Below are 25,154 nucleotides of genomic sequence, written 5' to 3'. Positions count from 1 at the left end.
TGTCTTATAATTTTCTGCATACAGGTCTTTTGTCTCCTTAGGTAGGTTTATTCCTAGATATTTTATTCTTTTTGTTGCAATGGTAAATGGGAGAGTTTTCTTGATTTCACTTTCAGATTTTTCATCATTAGTGTATAGGAATGCAAGAGATTTCTGTGCATTAATTTTGTATCCTGCTACTTTACCAAATGCATTGATTAGCTCTAGTAGTTTTCTGGTAGCATCTTTAGGATTCTCTATGTATAGTATCATGTCATCTGCAAACAGTGACAGCTTCACTTCTTCTCCGATTTGGATTCCTTTTATTTCCTTTTCTTCTCTGATTGCTGTGTCTAACACTTCCAAAACTATGTTGAATAATAGTGGTGAGAGTGGGCAACCTTGTCTTGTTCCTGATCTTAGTGGAAATGCTTTCACTTTTTCACCATTGAGGATGATGTTGGTTGTGGGTTTGTCATATATGGCCTTTATTATATTGAGGAAAGTTCCCTCTATGCCTACTTTCTGGAGGGTTTTTATCATAAGTGGGTGTTGAATTTTGTCGAAAGCTTTCTCTGCATCTACTGAGATGACCATATGGTTTTTCTCCTTCAATTTGTTATTATGGTGTATCACATTGATTGATTAGCACATACTGAAGAATCCTTGCATTCCTGGAATAAACCCCACTTGATCATGGTGTATGATCCTTTTAATGTGCTGTTGGATTCTGTTTGCTAGTATTTTGTTGAGGATTTTTGCGTCTATGTTCATCAGTGATATTGGCCTGTAGTTTTCTTTCTTTGTGACATCCTTGTCTGGTTTTGGTATCAGGGTGATGGTGGCCTCGTAGAATGAGTTGGGGAGTGTTCCTCCCTCTGCTATATTTTGAAAGAGTTTGAGAAGGATAGGTGTTAGCTCTTCTCTAAATGTTTGATAGAATTCACCTGTGAAGCCATCTAGTCCTGGGCTTTTGTTTGTTGGAAGATTTTTAATCACAATTTCAATTTCAGTGATTGTGATTGGTCTGTTCATATTTTCTATTTCTTCCTGATCAGTCTTGGCAGGTTGTGCATTTCTAAGAATTAGTCCATTTCTTCCAGGTTGTCCATATTATTGGCATAGAGTTGCTTGCAGTAATCTCTCATGATCTTTTGTATTTCTGCAGTGTCAGTTGTTACTTCTCCTTTTTCATTTCTAATTCTGTTGAGTCTTCTCCCTTTTTTTCTTGATGAGTCTGGCTAATGGTTTATCAATTTTGTTTACCTTCTCAAAGAAACAGCTTTTAGTTTTATTGATCTTTGCTATCATTTCCTTCATTTCTTTTTCATTTATTTCTGATCTAATCTTTATGATTTCTTTCCTTCTGCTAACTTTGGGGTTTTTTATTCTTCTTTCTCTAATTGCTTTAGGTGCAAGGTTAGGTTGTTTGTTCGAGATGTTTCCTGTTTCTTAAGGTAGGATTGTACTGCTATAAACTTCCCTCTTGGAACTGCTTTTGCTGCATCCCATAGGTTTTGGGTCATCGTGTCTCCATTGTCATTTGTTTCTAGGTATTTTTTAATTTCTTCAGTGATCACTTCGTTATTAAGTAGTGTATTGTTTAGCCTCCATGTGTTTGTATTTTTTGCAGATCTTTTCCTGTAATTGATATCTAGTCTCATAGCATTGTGGTCGGAAAAGATACTTGATACAATTTCAATTTTCTTAAATTTACCAAGGCTTGGGCTTCCCTGGTGGCACAGTGGTTGAGAGTTCGCCTGCCAATGCAGGGGACATGGGTTCGTGCCCTGGTCCGGGAAGATCCCACATGCCGCAGAGCGGCTGGGCCCGTGAGCCATGGCCACTGAGCCTGCGCATCCAGAGCCTGAGCTCTGCAACGGGAGAAGCCACAACAGTGAGAGGCCCACCTACTGCAAAAAAAAAAAAAAAAAAATTTACCAAGGCTTGATTTGTGACCCAAGATATGATCTATCCTGGAGAATGTTCCATGAGCACTTGAGAAAAATGTGTATTCTGTTGTTTTTGGATGGAATGTCCTATAAATATCAATTAAGTCCATCTTGTTTAATGTATCATTTAAAGCTTGTGTTTCCTTATTTATTTTCATTTTGGATGATCTGTCCATTGGTGAAAGTGGGGTGTTAAAGTCCCCTACTATGAATGTGTTACTGTCGATTTCCCCTTTTATGGCTGTTAGTATTTGCCTTATGTATTGAGGTACTCCTATGTTAGGTGCATAAATATTTACACTTGTTATATCTTCTTCTTGGATCAATCCCTTGATCATTATGTAGTGTCCTTCTTTGTCTCTTCTAATAGTCTTTATTTTAAAGTCTATTTTGTCTGATATGAGAATTGCTACTCCAGCTTTCTATTGGTTTCCATTTGCATGGAATATCTTTTTCCATCCCCTCACTTTCTGTCTGTATGTGTCTCTAGGTCTGAAGTGGGTCTCCTGTAGACAGCATATATATACATTCAGCCAGTCTGTGTCCTTTGGTGGGAGCATTTAATCCATTTTCATTTAAGGTAATTATCGATATGTATGTTCCCATTCCCATTTTCTTAATTGTTTTGGGTTTGTTATTATAGGTCTTTTCCTTCTCTCATGTTTCTTGCCTAGAGAAGTTCCTTTAACATTTGTTGTAAAGCTGGTTTGGTGGTGCTGAACTTTCTCAGCTTTTGCTTGTCTGTAAAGGTTTTAATTTCTCCATCAAATCTGAATGAGATCCTTGCTGGGTAGAGTAATCTTGGTTGCAGGTTTTTCTCCTTCATCACTTTCAGTATGTCCTGCCACTCCCTTCTGGCTTGCAGAGTTTCTGCTGAAAGATCAGCTGTTAACCTTATGGGGATTCCCTTGTGTGTTATTTTTCCCCTGCTGCTTTTAATATGCTTTCTTTGTATTTAATTTTTGACAGTTTGATTAATATGTGTCTTGGCGTGTTTCTCCTTGCATTTTTCCTGTATGGGACTCTCTGTGCTTCCTGGACTTGATTAACTATTTCCTTTCCCATATTAGGGAAGTTTTCAACTATAATCTCTTCAAATATTTTCTCAGTCCCTTTCTTTTTCTCTTCTTCTTCTGGAACCCCTATAATTCGAATGTTGGTGCGTTTAATGTTGTCCCAGAGGTCTCTGAGACTGTCCTCAGTTCTTTTCATTCTTATTCTGCTCTGCAGTAGTTATTTCCACTATTTTATCTTCCAGGTCACTTATCCGTTCTTCTGCCTCAGTTATTCTGCTATTGATCCCTTCTAATTTTTTTTTTTTTTTTTTTGCAGTGTGTAGGCCTCTCACTGTTGTGGCCTCTCCCGTTGCGGAGCACAGGCTCCGGACGCACAGGCTCAGTAGCCATGGCTCACAGGCCCAGCCACTCCGCGGCATGTGGGATCTTTCCAGACCGGGGCACGACCCCATATCCCCTGCATCGGCAGGCGGACTCTCAACCACTGCGCCACCAGGGGAGCCAGAGTATTTTTAATTTCATTTATTGTGTTGTTCATCGTTGCTTGTTTCATCTTTAGTTCTTCTAGGTCCTTGTTAAATGTTTCTTGCATTTTGTCTATTCTGTTTCCAAGATTTTGGATCATCTTTACGATCATTATTCTGAATTCTTTTTCAGGTAGACTGCCTATTTCCTCTTCATTTGTTAGGTCTGGTGGGTTTTTATTTTGCTCCTTCATCTGCTGTGTGTTTTCCTGTCTTCTCATTTTGCTTATCTTACTGTGTTTGGGGTCTCCTTTTTGCAGCCTGCAGGTTCGTAGTTCCCGTTGTTTTTGGTGTCTGTCCCCAGTGGCTAAAGTTGGTTCAGTGGGTTGTGTAGGCTTCCTGGTGGAGGGGACTAGCGCCTGTGTTCTGGTGGATGAGGCTGGATCTTGTCTTTCTGGTGGGCAGGTCCACGTCTGGTGGTGTGTTTTGGGGTGTCTGTGGCCTTATTATGATTTTAGGCAGCCTCTCTGCTAATGGGTGGTGTTGTGTTCCTGGCTTGCTAGTTGTTTGGCATAGGGTGTCCAGCACTGTAGCTTACTGGTCGTTGAGTGAAGCTGGATGCTGGTGTTGACATGGAGATCTCTGGGAGATTCTCGCCATTTGATATTATGTGGAGCTGGGAGGTCTCTTGTGGACCAGTGTCCTGAAGTTGGCTCTCCCACCTCAGAGGCACAGACTCCTGGCTGCAGCACCAGGAGCCCTTCATCCACACAGCTCAGAATAAAAGGGAAAGAAAGAAAGAAAGAAAAGAAAGAAAAGAAAGAAAAGAAAGAAAAGAAAGAAAGGAAGAAAGGAAGAAAGGAAGAAAGGAAGGAAGGAAGAAAGGAAGAAAGGAAGAAAGGAAGAAAGAAAGGAAGAAAGGAAGGAAGGAAGGAAGGAAGGAAGGAAAGGAAGGATGGAAAGAAAGAAAGAGGATAAAATAAAGGTAAAATAAAATAAAGTTATTAAAATAAAAAAATAATTATTACAAAACAAAATTTTTTTAAGTAAAAAAAACACCAAAAACGGACGCATAGTACCCTAGGACAAATGGTGAAAGCAAAGCTATACAGACAAAAACCTCACACAGAAGCATACACATACACACTCACAAAAAGAGAAAAAGGGGAAAAAATCATAAATCTTGCTCTCAAAGTCCACCTCCTCAATTTGGGATGATTCGTTGTCTATTCAGGTATTCCACACATGCAGGGTACATCAAGTTGATTGTGGAGCTTTAATCCGCTGCTTCTGAGGCTGCTGGGAGAGATTTCCCTTTCTCTTCTTTGTTCGCACAGCTCCTGGGGCTCAGCTTTGGATTTGGCCCTGCCTCTGTGTGTAGGTCGCCGGAGGGCGTCTGTTCTTCGCTCAAACAGGACTGAGTTAAAGGAACCGCTGATTCGGGGGCTCTGGCTCACTCAGGCTGCGGGGAGGGAGGGGCACACAGTGCAGGGCGGGCCTGCGGCGGCAAAGGCCGGCGTGACGTTGCACCAGTCTGAGGCGCACCGTGCGTTCTCCTGGGGAAGTTGTCCCTGGATGCCGGGACCTTGGCAGTGGCGGGTCACACAGGCTCCCCGGAGGGGAGGTGTGGAGAGTGACCTGTGCTCGCACACAGGCTTCTTGGTGGCGGCAGCAGCTGCCTTAGCGTCTCATGCCCGTCTCTGGGGTCCGCGCTGTTAGCCGCGGCTCGCGCCCGTGTCTGGAGCTCCTTTAAGCAGCGCTCTTAATCCCCTCCCCTCGCGCACCAGGAAACAAAGAGGGAAGAAAAAGCCTCTTGCCTCTTCGGCAGGTCCAGACTTTTCCCCGGACTCCCTCCCGCCTAGCCGTGGTGCACTAACCCCTTCTGGCTGTGTTCACGCTGCCAGTCCTCTCCCTGCGCTCCGACCGAAGCCTGAGCCTCAGCTCCCAGCCCTGCCCGCCCCAGCGGGTGAGGAAACAAGCCTCTCGGGCTGGTGAGTGCCGGTCGGCACCGATCCTTTGTGCGGGAATCTCTCCTCTTTGCCCTCCACACCCCTGTGGCTGCGCTCTCCTCTGCGGCTCTGAAGCTTCCCCCTCCGCCACCCGCAGTCTCCGCCCACGAAGGGGCTTCCTAGTGTGTGGAAACCTTTCCTCCTTCACAGCTCCCTCCCACTCGTGCAGGTGCCGTCCCTATCCTTTTGTCTCTGTTTATTCTTTTCTCTTTTGCCCTACCCAGGTACGTGGGGAGTTTCCTGCCTTTTGGGAGGTCTGAGGTCTTCTGACAGCGTTCAGAAGGTGTTCTGTAGGAGATGTTCCACGTGTAGATGTATTTCTGATATATCTGTGGGGAGGAAGGTGATCTCCGCCTCTTACTCTTCCGCCATCTTCCCCCTCTCTCGATTCATGCTTTCTACTAGCATACACCTCAATTTCAGGCCTCTGCTGGTTACAGCATCCCAAACTCCCAGACTATATTAATCCAATTCATTCTGCACCTTTCTGAGTGGTTGCATATTAATATTGAACACACACAGCGCTTTTCAGGTCTCCAGAATGTTGAACAAGACTGTTCTTTAGATAAAGTAAGAGCAAAAAGGTTAATCATCACCAGGATTAATTGTGAGGAAGGAGTGGGACAGCAAAGAAGTCATTTGTACGTGAGGGATTTCATACCTCGGATGAATTCGCTTCTTGCTGGAATGCCGGCAGATGAGGGCTGAACGCTGCCTGGTAAAACAGTTCAATTGCTTCATCTGCCTAACTGGGGTTAGTGTAAAGGCAAGCAGGCCTCTTCATTAACTCCAGTGTATTACCGTAGAGTTAACTACAATGAGGATGGCAAAGTAAACATGGGGCTGCAGGCTGGAAAGTCAATGAATTTTTTAACAAAGAGAGGAAGGCTTGCTGAGTTCACAGCTATGGCTGTTTAGGCTTTGCTGAGATCTGGTCAGACCCCCTCCCCCTCAGCTCCTCGACTCTTCAAACAATTCAGGAAAGGACCTTAAACTTTCCGTGCTGCTTCTAACCCTGCACCCTGGACCTCGGCTGACCCAGATGCCTACTGCAAACTTTACAACATACCCAGGCCCAAGTATGTAAGATGCCTTTTAAAGATACAATAGGTTATATTAAGACTTCAGCCATCTTTGTCTCTGATCACCACCAAAGGCTTTGTTCAGTAGAATAATGGGTGTTAGAAATGATTTTTCAGTGAAGTAAAGGGAGGTCGAGATTTACAGATTACCTAGAAATGTCTATCCAAGCTCTGTCCTTGCTTGGATAAAGTATAACATCCAGGATGCCCAACAGCCTTCCCCCCTTGGGAGGTGCCCAGGCTGGATTCTAACCTGGTCTTGCGTGCAGCCACCAATCGGAATCCCAGTTAACCTTAACCAATCCTGCCCTGGGATACTGTCACATCTGCCTTGGGCTCTTCCATGAGGTGCTATGGAAGCATCCAAAAGGACACAGAGCTGGGACCCCAGCAAGCTTGTCTCAGTGGGTCACCTGGTTTTGTGCTTGCTTGCTATTAAAAAAAATTTTTTTGACTAGACAAAGATCAAATTCAATGACCTACCCTGCTTTTGCACAGATGGTTTCTTTAGAATTCTTCAGAAAGCTTTGACCATCTCATCCTCCCTTTTTTGACCCGGAGAATTCCCACTCAACTTTCAACCCTCAAATCAGATGGCACTTTCTCTAAGAACCTGATGCTCTCCCCAGACCCAGGGCAGGCCAGGCTCTCTGCCATACTCTTGTCGCACCCAGACTCCCCTCAGTGCCATGTTAGGGAGCCTATCACGCTGGCTTGTAACTTCTTCCTACTCATCTCTCTGTCCTTCTCATCCACGAGCTCTGAGGGCAGTGACTTTGTCTCGTGTCTGCATTCTGGGCATCAGGTACTGGGCCTGGTCCATGGCAGGCCCTCTATAAAGATGTGTCAGAGAAAGCAGTGAAGCCAGGAGAGGGAGGGAGGGAGAGAGGGAGGGAGGGAGGGAGGGAGGGAGGGAGGGAGGGAGGAAGGAAGGAAGGAAGGAAGGAAAGGAGGGAGGGAGGGAGGGAGGGAGGGAGGCAGGAAAGAAAAGGAAGGGAAAGAAAGGAAAAGAAAGGAGAAAGGGGCAGTAGGGGAGGAGATGTATAATTTGCCACATCTATTCCATTCTTGAAGTCAGAAGCAGGTGCTCAGATAACCTACTACTCAAAAGGATTAGTATTTCACGTGCTGAGGATAACATTGAGAAAAAAAATGTCACCACAGCCGTCCAATAGCAAGAGACTGGGTAGGGAGGCAAGGCTAGCAGATGCAGAGCCAGCCCCTGGATGAGGGTAAGAGCCTGGCTCTGCCCTCTCTGAGCCACGTGGGCGGACATAAGCTGCTGAGCCTCTCTGAGACTCAGTTTCTTCTTACGTAAAATAGGGGAACCACGAGAACATGCCGGAAAGTACTGTGGCAGGCATTCCGAGAGATGCTGACTGTGAAGTGCTCAGCCAAGAGCCCATGAGGAGAAAGCAGGCAATAAACGGTAGGTGTCATGGCTGGGGAGGGAGACAGACCCCAAGTCTAAATGCCTCACCGTGGCCCAGGAGCCGGGCCACCCACAGGGCAGAGCACAACAGCTGTCGGCAGACTGCGGGTGCTGTTTTCAATTCAGTCAAGTGCCTGCTGCTCTCGCCTGATTGTTTAAAAAGCAAAGCAAGGAGCTGGGGACAGAGCTTCAGATCTCCAGACGACAAGAGTTCCAGGGATCAGCTACATAACCATGTGAATGTACCTCACAGCATCGAAGCGCACACTTACAAACGGTTAAGGCGATAAATTTTGCTATGTGTATTTTACTACGATTAAAAATAAAGTTGATTAAAAAAGAAAAAGCAATGATAGTTAATGTTTCCCGAGCATGATGTCATTGGTTTCATTCTACAGTCATTACAACCCATGAGGGTGATACCCCTATCTCAGTTTTACACGTAAGAAAGCTGGGGTCCAGAGAGGGTAGGTAACTTGCCCAAGGTCACACAGCTGCTGAAGGGTAGAACGGGGCTCACCCCCACATGGTCTGGCTCCAGAAACCCCGCTCTGAACCACGAGCACACGGAGGAGAAGCATTCCAGAATTACTCACGTCCAAAGGAGGTACCAGCGAGAGTCCCAAATTTGGACTTTACAGACCTAAACTGACTCTCCAGCTCTGCCACATGCTGCGTGCAGAACCCCACACTGAGCCTCAGTTTTCTCACTTAAAAAGTGAGAAGAAGGATCTACACTAGTGACCTCAGAAGGCTGGCAAAGGATGGCTAAGAGGATAGCGTCTGCAAACCACAAAGCTTCCTCCCCATGCCCCCTCCTGCAACATCAGACGCTCAGGGAGAAGCCGCTCCAAAGGAACACTCAGGTGCAAACACACAGGCTGGTGGTTACCTTTTATCAAGTGAGCATTTTTCCGTGGAAACTGTGGAAAGAAAAGTCTGAAGAAGCAAATAACCATCACCCTTACCTCCACTAGCTCTGCATCTCTGAGAAAGTTCCAGGGCACCAGGGTGGCTGGAGCAAAACCAGAGCAGGCAAGAGTGGCAAGAGATTAACAGGGAATGGAAGAAAGTATACAAGTGGGTCCAGGGCACTTCAGAAACAAGCAGACATAACAAGTGCAAGAAGAACCACCTGAACCAAAAATCAGACCCACAAGAACAAGGACAGTTCAATTTTTTAAGAGAGGCAGTTTAATACCAACAAATCACTGCAAGAGGGGTTGGCAAACTATATCCCCTGGGTGAAATCCAGCCTGTGGTCTATTTTACTGTAAAAACTGTACATTTTAGGGGAGGGGGGAGGGGGAGGGGGGAGGGGAGGGGATGAAAAAAGGGAGAGGAAGAGGAGAAGAAGAGGACGAGGAGACAGACCAACTACAATGCCTAAAATACTTACTTCTGGGCCTTTACCAAAAAATAAATATTTGCCAACCTCTGGTCTCTAAGATATAATGGAAAGTAAGTATCTACTTCTTGTCATCTGAAGGCATAATGAGGTTTGTGCACATTTTGGAAGAAAACCAAACACCAAGGCAGAGGGCTGCCCAGATGCAAGAGAGGAAGACACCGAACCATCCCCACCGTGCAGTGACATATAATACTACACGAGGGGTGGCAGTACATGCCAAATTGGGCACAGAAGCAGGCAGCTCGGGGGGCGCCCAGAACCTGACGGGAAATGGGTAGAGGTCCCAAGAGGTAAAAGTGAAAGGAGAGTTCTGGAAGACATGTCTGCTTGAATAAACCCAAGCTTGTTTGAAAACCTCTTGGGTGGGCAGATCGGACCCCCACCTCGTGCTGTCACCAATCACTGGAAATTTACCAGCATTGTTTCACCTTCCTAATTTGCTGTGTGATCTTGAGCGAGTGACTTAAGCTCTCTGTTTATGCTTTCTCACTTGCAGACTGAAGATCATAAAGCATCTAGCATATCAGATTGATATGAGGATTAAATGAGTACATGGACAGTTCTTCAAATGCAAAACACTACTTAAATGTTAGCCTTTTTCTTCCTTTTTTAAATCACCCTCTACCTTACATTTTGCTAACTGGTCCAGTTCAAAGACAGGGAGATGGGAGAATTCACTCCATCTGCTCTACTTGTGAGTTGATCTTAGATTGTAGAGCCAGTGATGGTGCTCTATTCACCAACTGCTCTCTTGGGGGTTCTGTAGAGCCCCCAAGAAGGGATGGGACCACGTGAGGAAGAGGCAGAAAGGGGCATTATTAACAGACCCTGGAGAGGCAGGCAGGGGCAGGTCACGTGGGGCCCTGCCCACTGTGGTTTGTAAGGCTCCTCAATTCTTCTCGTCCCAGTGCTTCCCCACAAAGTTGCCAAGGTTAATCCCAAGAAGTAGGTTGGCCCCTATTAGCCATGAACATCCCACTTGGCCATCCTTGGGACGTGAACAAGATGCGGTCCTGATTTCTCAGGCTAATTACCCAGAGACCCACCCCGGCTCACTGCCCCCACCCTCGAGCCTCCCCACTCCCTGCTCAGCTTTCTCTGTATTAGCAACAAGCCTGAAATTCTGCAGAGCTATCAGAGATTACTACAGCCTGCCTTGCAGAAAATGCTGAGTGGAACGAAGGAGGAAAGAAAAAAAAAAGAAAATTTCTCCTTTATGCGATTCATACATGGGCAAGAGCTACAAACAATTCAGGGCGCTAAAATTAATGCGCTCCCCTGCCAATGAGGAAAGGGTGAACATCAAGGCAGACTGTAATAAAAACGTATTTAATGTGTACAGCACATATTTATTCATTTTGAGAAAATCTGCAATGCTGCCACCCCCCCATAAAATCTGACCATCCTACTCAGCTTCTATTCTTGTCCCTTGCTCATTTGCGTAATTTTAACACTGCAGAATATAACTAGCCTAAGAATATTTTTTTTTATAATTACACCCATCACAGGAACTGTCAGTATCTAATGAAGGATAATTTCAGCTATTATAAGAAGCTTAAAAGATCATTTTCATGAATAATTTGTAATATGAATCATTAAATTCAAACAATGTCAGAAATTTCAAAAAAAGGAGAAAAAAAGGAAAAAAATATTTTAGGCGTCTGAAAGTAACCATCCCTCTAAAGGCAGAATCCAGCTTCTGACGTTCACAGAACAATACGACACATGGGGCAGATCTTCGTGTGAGGGGAGGAAACATGCAAATTGACTCATGTCACTTCCAACTTTAAATTTTTCACCAGCTTCCCAAGCCTGCGGATAAAACCCAAGTCTCTCTGCAGGTCACATGGAATGATCCTTGCTCTGACCCTTCCCTGTCTCTCCAGCTTCTATCTTACCTCTTCCTCTCTCCAGGAAAGATAAGCTGTCTGAAAATGAAACAAACCTACCAGAACCTGAAGCAGGACAAAGGGGAAGAGACATAAATCTTCCTGGTAAACTGCCTGTGCACCTGGATCCAGCCAGACCTGCACCCGAAGAAGTTCTCTGAGATAATACCCTTTCTTGTTGGCTTCAGTTGGCTTCATTGTTTGCCAAAGGGGGGAAAAGTTCTATTACTAAAATAAGGCTGCAGGCCTCAACAGACCCAGAGGGAATAGCAGAATCACAGTTTTCATGGCTGGTCAAGGCCGAAGTCTGCAGAGCACTCAGCAGAGGACAGAGTGGGAGTTAAGGCTGAGTGGGGGGTGGTGACGTGTGTGAACACTGGGGTCAGGGGGTGGTCAGGATCAACGTATGAGCAACTGGGCTAGACCCGAGAGAGGACAAATCACCTGTGAGGTGGCTTGGCTAACAGGTATGTCCACACTGCATGGTGGCAAAGCCCCAGTATTCAGTCTCTCCCGGGAAACACACGAAAACCAAAGCACAACTCCCATTTCCAAAGGAAACTGGTCTGTATCCCACCTTGCACTATAAAGACATTATGCATTAAAATATATATGAATTTTCATTAAGAAGAATAATGTTTTTACCTTAAATAAGGGAAGGAGGAGGAATGGCCTTGACCAACAGATAAAATATCAAACTTAACTAGATTACAAGATTCCAGAATATTACCCCTTTCTAGAAAATGGTGTTTCTCAAACCACAGGTTGTGTCCCTTTCGTAGGGTGGTGAAAATAATTCAGTGAGTCACAATTGATGTTTGTCAACATGGAATAGAACAGGATACAAAACATGAGAATGTTTTGCCCGTAGTGAAGGTTAAGTATTATTCCAGGAAGGTTGTGTCTCAATTATATACATACTTGAAAGTGTGTACTTCAAAAGCCTATTTCTTACTGTGAGCCAGAGTCAAAAGAGATTGAAAATCACTTTTTAAAAAAATGTCAGATCCCAAAAAAAGATGTCAGATCCAAAAAAAATGGTGTCAGATCAGGGAGAACATTTGATGACATGACATGTTGGTTTCAAACCAAAAGGCAACTGATGGGCACAGAACCCATGCTTTCCCTCAGCGACCGTACTTCTGTAAATCTCTCCCACATAAAAGAAGCAGCCCAGGATATAAGAATACATGTAGGGCTTCCCTGGTGGCACAGTGGTTGAGAATCTGCCTGCCAATGCAGGGGACACGGATTCGAGCCCTGGTCTGGGAAGGTCCAACATGCCGCAGAGCAACTAGGCCCGTGAACCACAACTACTGAGCCTGAGCATCTGGAGCCTGTGCTCCGCAACAAGAGAGGCCGCGACAGTGAGAGGCCCGCGCACCGCGATGAAGAGTGGCCCCCGCTCGCTGCAACTAGAGAAAGCCCTCGGACAGAAACGAAGACCCAACACAGCCAAAAATAAATAAATAATAAAATAAAATAAAATAAAAAATACATGTATACAGGGGTTTATGAAGCACTGTTTGTGATGGCAAAAACCTGGAATCAAGCTAAATACCATCTATGGGGGAATGATTTTAACAATCACAGGACAGTCACATGATCAACTCTGATATGCAGATATTAAAAAGAATGACTTAGATCTGTATCTATTGATCTGGAGGAAGATTCATGACTGTTCAGTGATATGCTGTTACCTGAGAAAGCCAAAGTAGGTCAGATCGGGGGTCAGGAAACTTTCTGTAAAGGGCTAGGTGGTTTTCAGTTTTTCAGGCCATGTGTCTCTGTTGGAACCACTCAACTCCTCCATTGTATAGACAAAGCACACAGACAATACATAACAAATGGATGTGACTGTGTTCCAATAAAACTTTATTTACAAAAACAGATGGCATGCCCATGGGCCATAGTTTGCCAACCCCTGATAGAGACTGTAATCCCATTTTTGAGGGGAAAAAACTGGAATAGGTAGAACAGGTATACTTACGTTTGCAGAGTATAGATTTGCCTAAGTTCACATACATCAATTTACCCTGGTTTTCTAACGTGGGGAGCATTAAGGGAGATTAACTCCTTTAAACGTCTCTGTATTATTGGGATTGTTATAAAAAAATACATATAACTCATTTTTTAAATTCCAATAAAATACTCAATTATGAAAAACAAGCTATGAAGTGATTGCTTTCACTGACATCAACTCTAATATATTAAACCAATATTTTTTATCACTGCAAATAACAGAAGAGACCTTCTGTAATTCATATTTAACTGAATGCCAACTGTCGTACTCTCCAGATAGAAATTACCCAAGGAAGGTAGAAAGTATGATAACAAGTCATGGGAAACCAAGAAAATACTGTAAAGTTTATTTTCCTCTCCCTATGGGAGACTAAACGATATAGAAAGAGCAGTTTAAAACTTGATCTCGTAAACCTGGGATCCACTGTTAACTGAGCCAGGTAGTTACTATCCGTGCCTTACAGACGGCACAAGTGAGTTTATGCCATCTGAAAATAACATGAGCATTAAGAGCATTAAGCCAAGATTTGGACCTGGGTCTCAATTCTAGTTTAATCAAATTCTCTTGGCACTGACCCAGCTGATCAGTAGGACCATGGTAAATCTAATCCTTCATGCCACAAGGGCACCCGAGATTCACAGGGGAAACAGGCATGGGACACAAAGCAACTGGCTACCTTACTTCTTAAACATGAAGAGGAGGATGACTCCTGTTTCACCCAAACAGGGGGAGAGTTTCCAAGTGCTGAGCGGAGACCATCTTTCACATTTTACCTCTCCCCATTTCTCCACTGAAACTGACCCCATTACTGCCATTGCCCAGAAAGCTAGCACTTTGTGCCCACTTGCTCATCAAAAGCAGAGTAGCAATTAATTCACATGTGTGGCAAAAATGGCAAGTATCCCCTAATAGCCAGTGTTTCTTATGTAGTAAGAAAAACACCAATTTTTGCTGGGCACTTGGACATCTGGGCACAAAACTAAGAGACTATGTTTCCCAGCATCCCTTGCAGCCAGGTACGGCCACCGTAAAGTGTCATGAGCTAAATGCAGAAGAAAGATTAGTGTACTTCAAGGCTTAGCAACAGAAACTATCCAAAAAATAAACATACAGGGGCTTCCCTGGTGGCACAAGTGGTTGAGAGTCCGCCTGCTGATGCAGGGGACACAGGTTCGTGCCCCGGTCTGGGAAGATCCCACATGCCACGGAGCAGCTGGGCCCGTGAGCCATGGCCGCTGAGCCTGCACGCAGGAGCCTGTGCTCTGCAACGGGAGAGGCCACAACAGTGAGAGGCCCGCGTACCACAAAAAACAAAAAACAAAAAAACATACAGAAAGGAAAAAGATAAAACACACAATAAAGGCCAGGTTATCTGCCCAAGGTAACACCGCTGGCAAGGGGCAGAGCTAGAACCTTCCAGGCCAAACCCATGGACTACACCTTCATGCTCTAACACAGGATGGGCAGCCTTCATGAATGCTGTCCTGCTTTCCTCTGGAAAAGGGGTAAGGAAGGAGGCAAGACAGCAGTAACCAGCTTGTATGCCCATCAAACCCCACTTCTTGTCATCTTGGCACACATGTGACTGGTTACTGACAGGACCTTGGCATAATTTACAGTCATTTTATATCACTGCCTGATTTTACTGTTAAAATCCCTATCAATTATTTGTTATTGGTGTTTTTTTTTTAATGTCATCAGTTTTCTTCTTAGCCCATGAAGTCCATGTGTCAATTAGGGGAGTGAGAGATGCCCAAACTTTTCAGGCAAGATGTGTTTATCCCAAGAGTGTTCACAGCATAGTGCTATACTCGTCTGGAAGGATATACTCCAAAATATTAACAACGCTTGAGGGTTTGTGATTTTTATTTTCTCCTTCTTTGCTTGTCTCTCTTTTTAAATTCTCTACAATGAATATGGCTTCATTTTTTAACAAGGAAAGAAAACACAAATTGTTATTCCACAATCAAGTTGCTAAAGACAATTTTCAGGCAAGCCAGGTGAGTTCCGCAGGCTGATTCTGGCCCAGGGGTATATGTGTGCTTGTGTCTATTCCAAATCCTTCATTTTACTCAGAAGGAAGCCAAGACCACAGAAGCAAGGCCTCAAAACTGTGTGCGCACCATTGCTGGTTGCCACCCTGCTAATGGCATTATAATGAGACAAACCAGATGCAAATGAGGGCAAAAGTAATTAAAGGAAGAGCTGAGCTTGGCCTAATTGGCTCCACCTGGTAGAGGAGGGCGGTTTGTTTTGTTTTGGAGGGACTGGGCCTCAGAAACAGACTCTAAGTCAGAAATGGAAAGGTAATGGGGAGTGCAGCGCGGACCCAGAATGCCTCCCAGGAACTCGGGTCAAGGGCATCCACGCAGCACATCACACGGCTCAGCAACCACATCGTCGCCTGCTCTGCCCACCGGCTTGGCTGCCTGGGAGAAAACTGGGACTGGAAAGCCCAGGCACCCCCCTCTCCTGGAGCCCAGGTTACTGGACCCACCCACTCACCCCCATCTGTGACCTCCAGAGGGGCAGACACTGTGTGTCATTCACTTCTGTTTCGGGGCCTCAACCATCCCGCCCCCCACCCACCAGCTGTGTGCCTTGGGCAGAGCACTTGACCATGACGGTGGTAATAACAACAATCTAACACAGTACATGGAAAGGACTTTAATGTAGACAGTTTGACTCCCCTATACTCTCTCTGACCTTTCTTGACCTCAGTTTCCCCACCTGTAAAGTGCGGATGATAAAGAGAACCCACCTCACAGGAAGGTGGCCTCTGAAGCAGTTAGCACAGGACCTGGCATGTGGTGCTTAACCCACGTTAGCTATTATTAGTATTTAAACTCAGTAAGTCAGTCAGTCCATCACTCATCAAACAGCTACTGATCACTTGCCAGGTGTACGGAATCTGTTTCAGGAGCTAAGTGTACAATAGTATCAAAACCAAGTCAGTCCCCACTGTCACAGAGCTTATATCCTGGTAAATGTTTATGGAATATGTCACTAAAGAAAGGAAGAAATTAAAATTTTAAAGCACAAATTACACAGCAATACTATAGATCTGGGAGTGACCAACTAGGGGAAATGATGGTGGGGACATCATTTAGGCTTCCTGGAGCAATGATATCTGTGACTAGGAGGTATACTGGGCAGAAGGAAGATTCTATACTGAATGAACAGAAGGTACAAGGGTGAGAAGCCATTCCGCAGAGAGGGGTGAGGAAGGAGTGTATTTCTCCTGAAATGCAAAGAATGAAATTGAGGCCATAAACCAGTGAAATAACCCCAGACCAAGAGGTGGGCTTTATCTCTTTCTAGGATGTCTATTTTTCTATTCAGTCCAAGAAAAAAGAAAACATTTAGACAAGTCACTCTCCACCGAGGTAGAAGCATCATTACCCACTCAAGCAAAGCAAAATGACCAGTTGCCTGATGAAAACTGTAATTAGAAACTTAAAACAGAGCAGTTTTCAGAACCAAAGTGGCATTTAACAAAACAAGCCACCTGTCAGCTTCCAGGAAGGGGAGGAGCTGAACACCAACGGAGACACTGATTGAAAAACTGCAGGACGAGAATCACAACGCCGAGACTGCAGGACGAGAATCACAACGCCGAGACAGCCCTAAAAAGTGACAATGACAACGATAAGTGTTATGTCTGGCCTAGTCCTCTAAGGAGGGAGCTGAAGCACTCCAAGTCCTCCTGTTCTATTTCTGGGCCTTTGTTTCCTACCGAACAATAAAAAGGAAATGAACAAAAATCATGAATCGATACTTGGCGTTTTCAGGCAATTGTCTTTGCAATGACTTATGAGAGGAGAGCATCCTGCAGGGGATAAAATCAGGTGGAGCAAATAAAACATTATCTCGTATGGAGGTCTCCAGAGAGACATGGTCCACTTTTAGAACCAGGGAATGGATTCTCTTGCAGCTATGACCCTGTATCGTTGATGAAGCTTTTCCCAGTAGTGATGGCACTAAGGGGTGGCTTGGGGGGACTTTAGAAACATCCTCCTCCACCCACCCCGGCAAAATTGTCATCAGCCTCACCTTCCTCAAAGCCACCTGGGGCAAGGACGGCGGGCTGCCTACCCGATATCCGCTGTCCCTCCTTCCCTATGTGCCAGTTAAGCAACCATGTTTCCCAGCTTTCCCCACAATTAGGGGAGGCCCAACAGCATTAAGCAGAAGTCATTTGGGGCGAAAGCTGCTTAAAGAAAACTTATGATCCTTAAAGTTTTAAATCCTTAAAGAATTCAGCTGTGAATTGCACTCTCTTCCCTTCCCCCTTCTGCATCTATCTGCCTGAAATACAGATGTGATGGCTGGAGCACTAGCCGCGATACATTGATAGATACCATGAGGCAATCATGAAGACAAAAAGCCATGTACTGAGGACGGCAGAGCAAAAAGAAAACAGCAGCCTGAGTTCCCAACTGCTATGGAGTCATCACACTAGCCTTGGACTAGACTACTTACTTCTAGACTTGTGTGGGATAAGAGAAAAACTTTATGGAAGTCAGTCTTGTCTAGGTTTCTCTTCTTTATGCAGCCAAATCTAGTTCTACCTGAGACACCATCCCAAGGAAACCTACAAATTCCATAAAAACAGAGCAAGACAATGCCTCCAAACCCCCTTTCCAACAAAACCACCAAACCCCTCCTACATAAAAATTTTGGTGTTACCTCCATTTCCCACATCACTCCAGATGCAAGATCATCTGTTTTTGCTCCCCAAATCCCCTCTTGTCAGAATTCATCTCTTATTTCTGGGGGCCTGCCCCTCTGCATTCTCAATTCAGAATGTTTGGATGGGGCTGCTCCCACCTTATGCCCTCCCTTCCAGGAAAGGGCATGTGACCATGGCTAGGCCTATCAGAGTTCTAACTACCCCCCGCCCATGCCACCCAAGTCCCCAGAATTCGTTTAAGTGAGGCCTGCCACCCAAGCTGGGCCATCAGAATTAATCTGGAAACATCTGTGCGTGCAGTCAGTAAGGACACCCTCAAATGCATTTGCGACTTTTAAGTCTTTTCATTAATATGCAATCAATATGGAAATTTATCTGTTATACCTGGGTGGTGAGTACATTGGGTGATGGGTACATTACTTCCTGGACCTCTCCAGCAAGTCCTGATTTTAAAATATCAAAGCTTTGGCCCCTGTCCCTGGAGCATCTTCCTGGTGCTGGCAGTACCGAGTGCTTAGCAAGGGCCAGGTACTGGGGCTACCTGTTCGGATTTTTATTTAAAGGTCAGGAAACTGGCTAATCACACAAATATTGTTCTACCAGCATAACGGACTACAAAGCTTTCAAAGAGGTTTACTCTACAATTATCACCATAATTATTCACCCACTTTCAGAAATTAATGTACAGGTGTTCTGCTAATGGTCCCTGACCTTCCACAGCCTGGATGCCCTTCAAACTGCATCTCCAACTCAAAATAATGTCAACAATTGCCTGGTATTTCACATGTCATCTCTTTTATACTTCATAAAATGCTAGGAAGTCAACATTATTATCTCTCTGTTCAAATAAAACCACTGAAGCTCTGAGATTAAAACTCATTCCAAGACTTCGGAGCTGGTAGATGATAGGGCTGAGGTTCAACCCAGATTCCCCCCGACTGGAAAACGTGTGCCTGCCTTTTGCCTCCAAGCCCTGCTATCGCCTTCTCCATGCTCCTTCTCAAGGCAAAGGCTTCTCTTTACCGTGGAAGGAGGAGCCTTCATTGAGGAAGAAGAAAATGTCTACAGCACGCCTGGTCCACACACACCACTGCTACTGAGAAGCGGTGAGCCAGCGCTTCTGTTTGTCCCCAGCTGATGTCCAGTTCCAAGCACCTCATGCTCTGACCCGGCTCCCCATGTGGTCCATGACTGGGTTTCGGTCACCCACCAAAGACAGGGGCATAGAGTGGGTTTTTCTCAGGATAAAGTTAAAGGGTAGAGGCTAACCAATCAAGCCAGGCATCCTAGGCAGAGGCTGCCCCTACAAAGCGCCTCTCGGCCACCTGTCATACACCACCTCTGAGGCCCAGAGTGATGCAGCGTATCTTATCACCTAGAACAGTTCCGGGAGAATCAACTTAGGGCACTGGGGGAAGCATGGACTTGGCTTACATCTGGGTAGGAATTTTGGCTCAGCCACTTTAGAGGTGGATGACTGTAACGATTACTTTCTTGCGTCAATGAGATTCAAGGTATCTACCACAGGCCAAGAATCAAGGAGTACCGACACGTTTGAAGCACATTAGCACACATCACTTCATCAATTTGAAGGCAGTGGTTCCAAGTGGCCCAGCACTGGGATTTTTTTAGAACTCCCCAGGTGACTGAATATGGAGCCAAGATTGAGAAGCACTGCTCCTTGTGGGGGAAGATGGGAGAGTGGTTTATAAGGAAACTAGTGGGGAAGAGCTCTCTCTTCAGTTGGGTTGCTGGGAAGATTAAACCAAAAGCTGCTGGCAGCTTTCTGCCAGCATAAGAACACCTGCCTGAAAATGGAGCCAACACATGGGGGTGGTTGTAAAGCTGGGGCACACCAGCTCACAGAAGCCCAGTGCACGTACCTCTTCCCAACTCTGCATTCAGTGACATCGTGTTGACAGCACCGCCACCATGGACATCAGCAAGCACTTTAAATCAGAGCCTTCCTCCCTTAGAGAGCTAACTGTTAAACATTCACCAGCACCACACTGCCAATATTTGTGGGCGAGGGGGAAGGGAGACAGAGTTGAGAAATGAAAAAAATCAAAAACAAAAAAACCTCCTAATGATATTGTTTGAGCCCCTGGATCAAGCCATTCCTGAAGACAGGCACTCCTGGACTTCCACTGTTTTCATTTAAAACAGATTGAATTGGACTTTATGACTCTTGTAATCAAAAGATCTCTGAATGATGAAACCCTGAAGAGTCAAAGTCATGTGCTAACTGTAGTCACAAGGAGCCAAAACTGTATGTGATCAGAAGAATCTGGTTGGAGGCACAACTGAAAGAAGTGGTTACACAGGGTATAGCACGTTATCTGCAGCCCTAGAATGAAGACCCGTGACCTCGCCCACTGCTGAGCTCTCCCTGGCTGCCGTGGGTTTTCAATCACCTAAATGCCAAGAGGCCAGGTCCTACAATAGCTCCTCTCGGATTTCTGTTCATTCATGTTATAAATGTTTATGGAGCACATCCCTTGGGTCAAGCACTGTGCAAGGCACTGTGAACACAGCTGGGAAGAACAACAGGCAAGGTCCCTGCTCCTGTGGACTGTACACTGCAGGGTGGAACACAAACAGTGAACAAGGAAGGGAATAAACAACCAGATACTGAGGGGTACTGATAAAGGTGCTGTGATGAACATAAAGGAAGTAATGGAACAAAGAAAGAAGGAGGCAGGGAGGTCAGAGGAGTTGACATCTGAACGGAAACTGCCTCACAAGGCAGAATCAGTCATTCAGAGATTGAGGGAGAAGCTTTCCAGCAGAAGGACAGCAAGTGCAAAGGCCCTGATGTATTACTTAGTCAAGCCCGGTGTGGCCGGGGCCGAGAGAGGGAACAAGAGGGTGAGGGGAGGTGGGGCTGGAAAGTAGGGAAGAGCCAGATCACACCAAGTACCGCAAGCCATGGTCAGAAAGTCTGGACTGAGTTTTAAACAGGAGAGTGATGAGATCTTATCAGTGTTTCCACGAGGTCCCACGCTTATCCCAGTAGAACCAGACACAGACACATACACACAAGACTCATGACCTTGCTTTCCTTGCAACCAAAGCAGCCTGCCTCAAACAAAGACATCTCTACCTCTGTGCACACAGGGGGCAAGAACATGCGGCCACCCAAGGGGAGGCGCCAACACCTGCGGTGACTGAGACTGAAGGATCAAAGGGTACACAGCACCGCACGCGCCCTTGAAACATGCCAGCTCCAGGAATCCTCTCGCCCATGACCGTCCATCTCCACAGAATTAGGCTTCTCAACTGTCCCTCCCCACTTTCTGGGAGCCCAGGGAAACTGAGACCCCGGGGAGGGCATGAAGCACAGGCAGCAGTGGAGTGGGCACCTGTGGGCATGCCACACGCAGGCAGAGACATGACACGGGAGACAGGTTGATGACTTCCTTTTTTTGTTTCTTTTTTTTCTTAGAGTAAATTTTTAAAACTGTTCCCAAGCCTCCCTCATCTGTCAAGTTCCTCCCACTGCATCTCCTACCCTCACTGCCAATTACTCTGATTGCCACCAGCAACGGGCCATTTCTTCTCCCTCTGCCCCTAAGCCTAGGGCAGATGAATTAAATGGCGATGCCGACAAGCACTTGCAGTGTTAAAATCCATCACCACAGAACAGGACTGCGGTGGCCGGGACAGGTGATGCTAGTGGAGTGGACCTAATGAGACGGAGGGCGGCCGGGAGGAAGGGCCTCACACCACAGACACAGACATTGTGGATTGGGAAAGACTCCAGAGAAATAACAGTGCTTCACCAAGACAGAATGGACTCTGCACCCAGTAAAGAGCTAATTTTTTGCCGTGGAGCATACGAGCTTTGTTAACCCAACTGAAGCTCAAAAACAGGGGCAGGGGAGGTTGGTGAATTACTGCTCCTGTTAATAGTACGTTCAGGGCTGAACAGTCGCGCCAGGCACTGCTGGATTCAGGGGCTCGAAGGACAGGATCAGCCCCCGATTCCTCTCTGCCTCTCGGCCCAGCTTCTCTCTCTGGGTGACGGACTCATGCCCAGGCTCCACCTGGAGACAAGGTAACCACACTGGCCCCAGCCTTCCAGGCCCAACAGGAAAGAAAGAACTCTTGACAGCCTAGTAGAGTCCCGAGACCCGGCTGGAGCCAGTCAGCTGAGGTCAAGTGCAGAACGGAGGGTGGAGTCTCACCTACCTCACTGGGCTGACCCTGAGCGAGGACGCTGGTCTGATGAAAACTGGAGCACGTGGGACCTGACACCGCGAGGCCGCAGATGTCCACCGTGCACAGGCAGACGGGAGAGGCAACCGGAGCCGTGTGACAAGGGCAGACTCATGCACTTCCGGAATCCCACGTTTGGCTGCCCCTGGTAGGAGAACCTCTTCCTTAATACAGAGAGCAAGCTCCAACTCACAGGCAAATGCTCCTTGGGAGAGCCTGGGAGAAGCCCAACATGCAGCAAAGCACTCGTGAGAATAGCCCCACCTCCGCCGCGGGACACTCAGAGAACCCAGACTCCCCAGCTGCACACGCAACAATGACCACACCCAGACAGTAACGCCAAGGGTCCACCGGACAGTAAGGCCACAACCATACAGCTCTGGAGGCTTCGTCTCCAATGTCCAGAGCTGGCTGGTGACAGGAATCATCCACCAGGGCTGACACAAGTGACCCCCGGGGTGGGGTGAGTGTGACCTGGGACAAGGACTTCCCTGTCTTGGCCAAACACATCTTGCACAAAGGGGTGTGGCAGAGGGGTGGTGTGCTTTCCTGTCCCAGATGTGGCTGCAAATCAGAGACCACAGCTCTCCCTTGAGGTCCCAAGTTTGTCCACCAGGTGACCTCTGACCAAGAAAACCAACCTTTAAGACATCAACCTCCCACCACAAGCTCCATAAGATGATTAGATGATCCCCACGTCCATCCAGGCAATACCTCAACTTAACTGAATGTTTATATGAGCTCCCTATGGCTGCTGTAACAAGTTACCATAAACTTAGTGGCTTAAAATAACACAGATTTACTATCTTGAAGTTCAGGGAGTCAGAAGGCTCAAATGGGTCCTATAAGCTAGACTCAAGGTGTCAGCAGGACTGTATTCCTTCTAGAGGCTCTAGGGGAGAACCTGTTTCCTTGTGTTTTCCAGTTCCTGGAGGATGCCCGCATTCCCTGGCTTGTGGCCCCTCCTTTATCTTCAAAGTGCATCACTCCTACCTCTGCTCCTGTTGTCACTCCTTCTCCCTCTCCAACCCTCCTGCCTTTCTCTTAGAAGGTCCCTTGTGATTACACTGGGGCCATGTGGATAAACCAGGATAATCTCTCCATGTCAAGATTCTTAATCACATCCGAAAAGTCCCTTTTGCCATGTAAGGGGGTATATTCACAGATTCTGGGGATCATGACATGGACAACTTTGGAAGACCAACATTCTGTCCACCACAGCATTTTCTAGATCCCAGCATGTTATCTGAATTACACCTCTTAACAGCTAATCCCCACAACAACAACCTATAAAGTATATACTATTTTAATAAATCCTAATTTTACAATTGTTCAAAGGGGCCAGGAGAGGTAAAGTGAGATAGTAAAAATAGTAATAATAATAATTATAACATTTATTGAGTGGCTACTACATATCAGACATTATTCTAAAGGCTTTCCATGTACTCATCTATCTCATCTTCCCCCGAAACCCTATAAGGAAGGTACTATTACAATTCCCCTTTTACAGAGGAAGAAACTGGGGCACAGAAAGTTACATGGCCTCTAAGTCAGTAGCCCCGGGCAGTGCTCAGTGTCTTTGGCACAGAGGTCATTCATTCACTCACATCCATCATGACGTGCAAGAAGAGTGTAGAATGCACAGTGTTTCCCAAACGTTTTGGCCGTGACTACCTTTTTCATGGGGACACGTACAGGGACTAGGATGAAGTGACCCCCTTGGAGAACGGTCGCAGCTACAGGTGAAATAAGCCTTCCTTCCATTGACAGAGCCTTTCTCCAGATGGACAGGTGTAATGAAGGAGGTGTCCACTCACTGACCCACACTCCTGCCCCAGCCCCACTGCCCTGGCCTCTCCCTCAGGAGGCACCAGCAGCTGCGGTCATCACAGCTCTTAGCGAAGGGCCCCCACCTTGGGCCATGTTTCCATGGGGAGACTCCATCATACTATGCTCTGGGCCTCACTCCCCACCTCCTACCCGACTGGTGAGATCCTGCATCAAATGGAGATGATGTATTAAAAAGGGAAACAGCTCCACGGACTGTCTTCCCTCTTGGTCCCCACTGGGTGAGTGTAATTCTGCAGATCCAACAATGCCTCACAGTGCGGGTCCCTGGGTCTACACCTGGGAGGCAATGTATTGGGGATTGTGATTCTGGCTTCAGGTCAAGCTGGAGTTTCCAATCAACTGACAGTAATAAAAATGTTATTTTGGGGGCTTCCCCGGTGGCGCAGGGGTTGAGAGTCTGCCTGCCGATGCGGGGGACGTGGGTTCAAGCCCTGGTCTGGGAAGATCCCACATGCCGCGGAGCAACTAGGCCCGTGAGCCACAACTACTGAGCCTGCGCGTCTGGAGCTTGTGCTCCACAACAAGAGAGGCCGCGATAGTGAGAGGCCCGCACACCGCGATGAAGAGTGGCCCCCGCTCACTGCAACTAGAGAAAGCCCTCGGACAGAAATGAAGACCCAACACAGCCAAAAATAAATAAATACAATTTTTTTTTAAAAAATGTTATTTTGATCACTTTTTGTCTGATTCCTAGATCGGTGTTTCATAGAGAATTTGGGGGGAAAGAATAGCCATGATTAATCATAACCTCAGAACTGAAACAAAGTTACCTACTAACCTCTTAAAGTTTGTCAACAGTCTATTCTAAAGGTTCATTTTAAGTTGATTTTTTTTTCTTAATCCTGAAGGCACTTCCCACAACTATGAATATAATGATCCCAATATAGCCCTCAGCCATCTATTCAGCCCTGAAGGCATTTGGGGCTTAAATGACTTTTCACTCTTTCCCCTGATGAGCTCAGTTTCGTAAACCATCTGTCATCCAAAAGACAGAAAAATCTTTATCCTCAAACTAAAAGGTTTCTTTCGTGGAAAATGCATTCTGAATTCCCACCTGAATTTGGGAAGCTAGTACACATCTCTATGTCCACCTAACGTCAGGAGCCAAGGAAATCCTGGATCAGAAAGAAAGGCC

General features: G+C 46.1%; 1 protein-coding gene across 10 annotated transcripts in view; it reads right to left on the bottom strand.

The window, feature by feature from the left end:
* The window catches only part of SNX29 (sorting nexin 29), a 550,106-nt gene that overhangs the window by 321,011 nt on the left and 203,941 nt on the right, over positions 1-25,154 (bottom strand). Inside the window, exon 15 of one of the 10 annotated variants that reach the window (XM_032604211.1) lies at positions 15,140-16,883. The exons of the other annotated variants lie outside the window; for them this stretch is intronic. Within the exon in view, the coding sequence (XP_032460102.1) occupies positions 16,837-16,883 (47 nt within the window). The 3' untranslated portion in view covers positions 15,140-16,836. Of the gene's footprint in view, positions 1-15,139; positions 16,884-25,154 lie in introns of those variants that run through there. 10 annotated transcript variants of the gene reach the window in all.

The sequence above is a fragment of the Phocoena sinus genome, chromosome 15 (assembly GCF_008692025.1).
Source record: "Phocoena sinus isolate mPhoSin1 chromosome 15, mPhoSin1.pri, whole genome shotgun sequence".
NCBI classification, from domain to species: domain Eukaryota; kingdom Metazoa; phylum Chordata; class Mammalia; order Artiodactyla; family Phocoenidae; genus Phocoena; species Phocoena sinus.
This window is presented reverse-complemented; position numbering and strand designations above follow the sequence as displayed.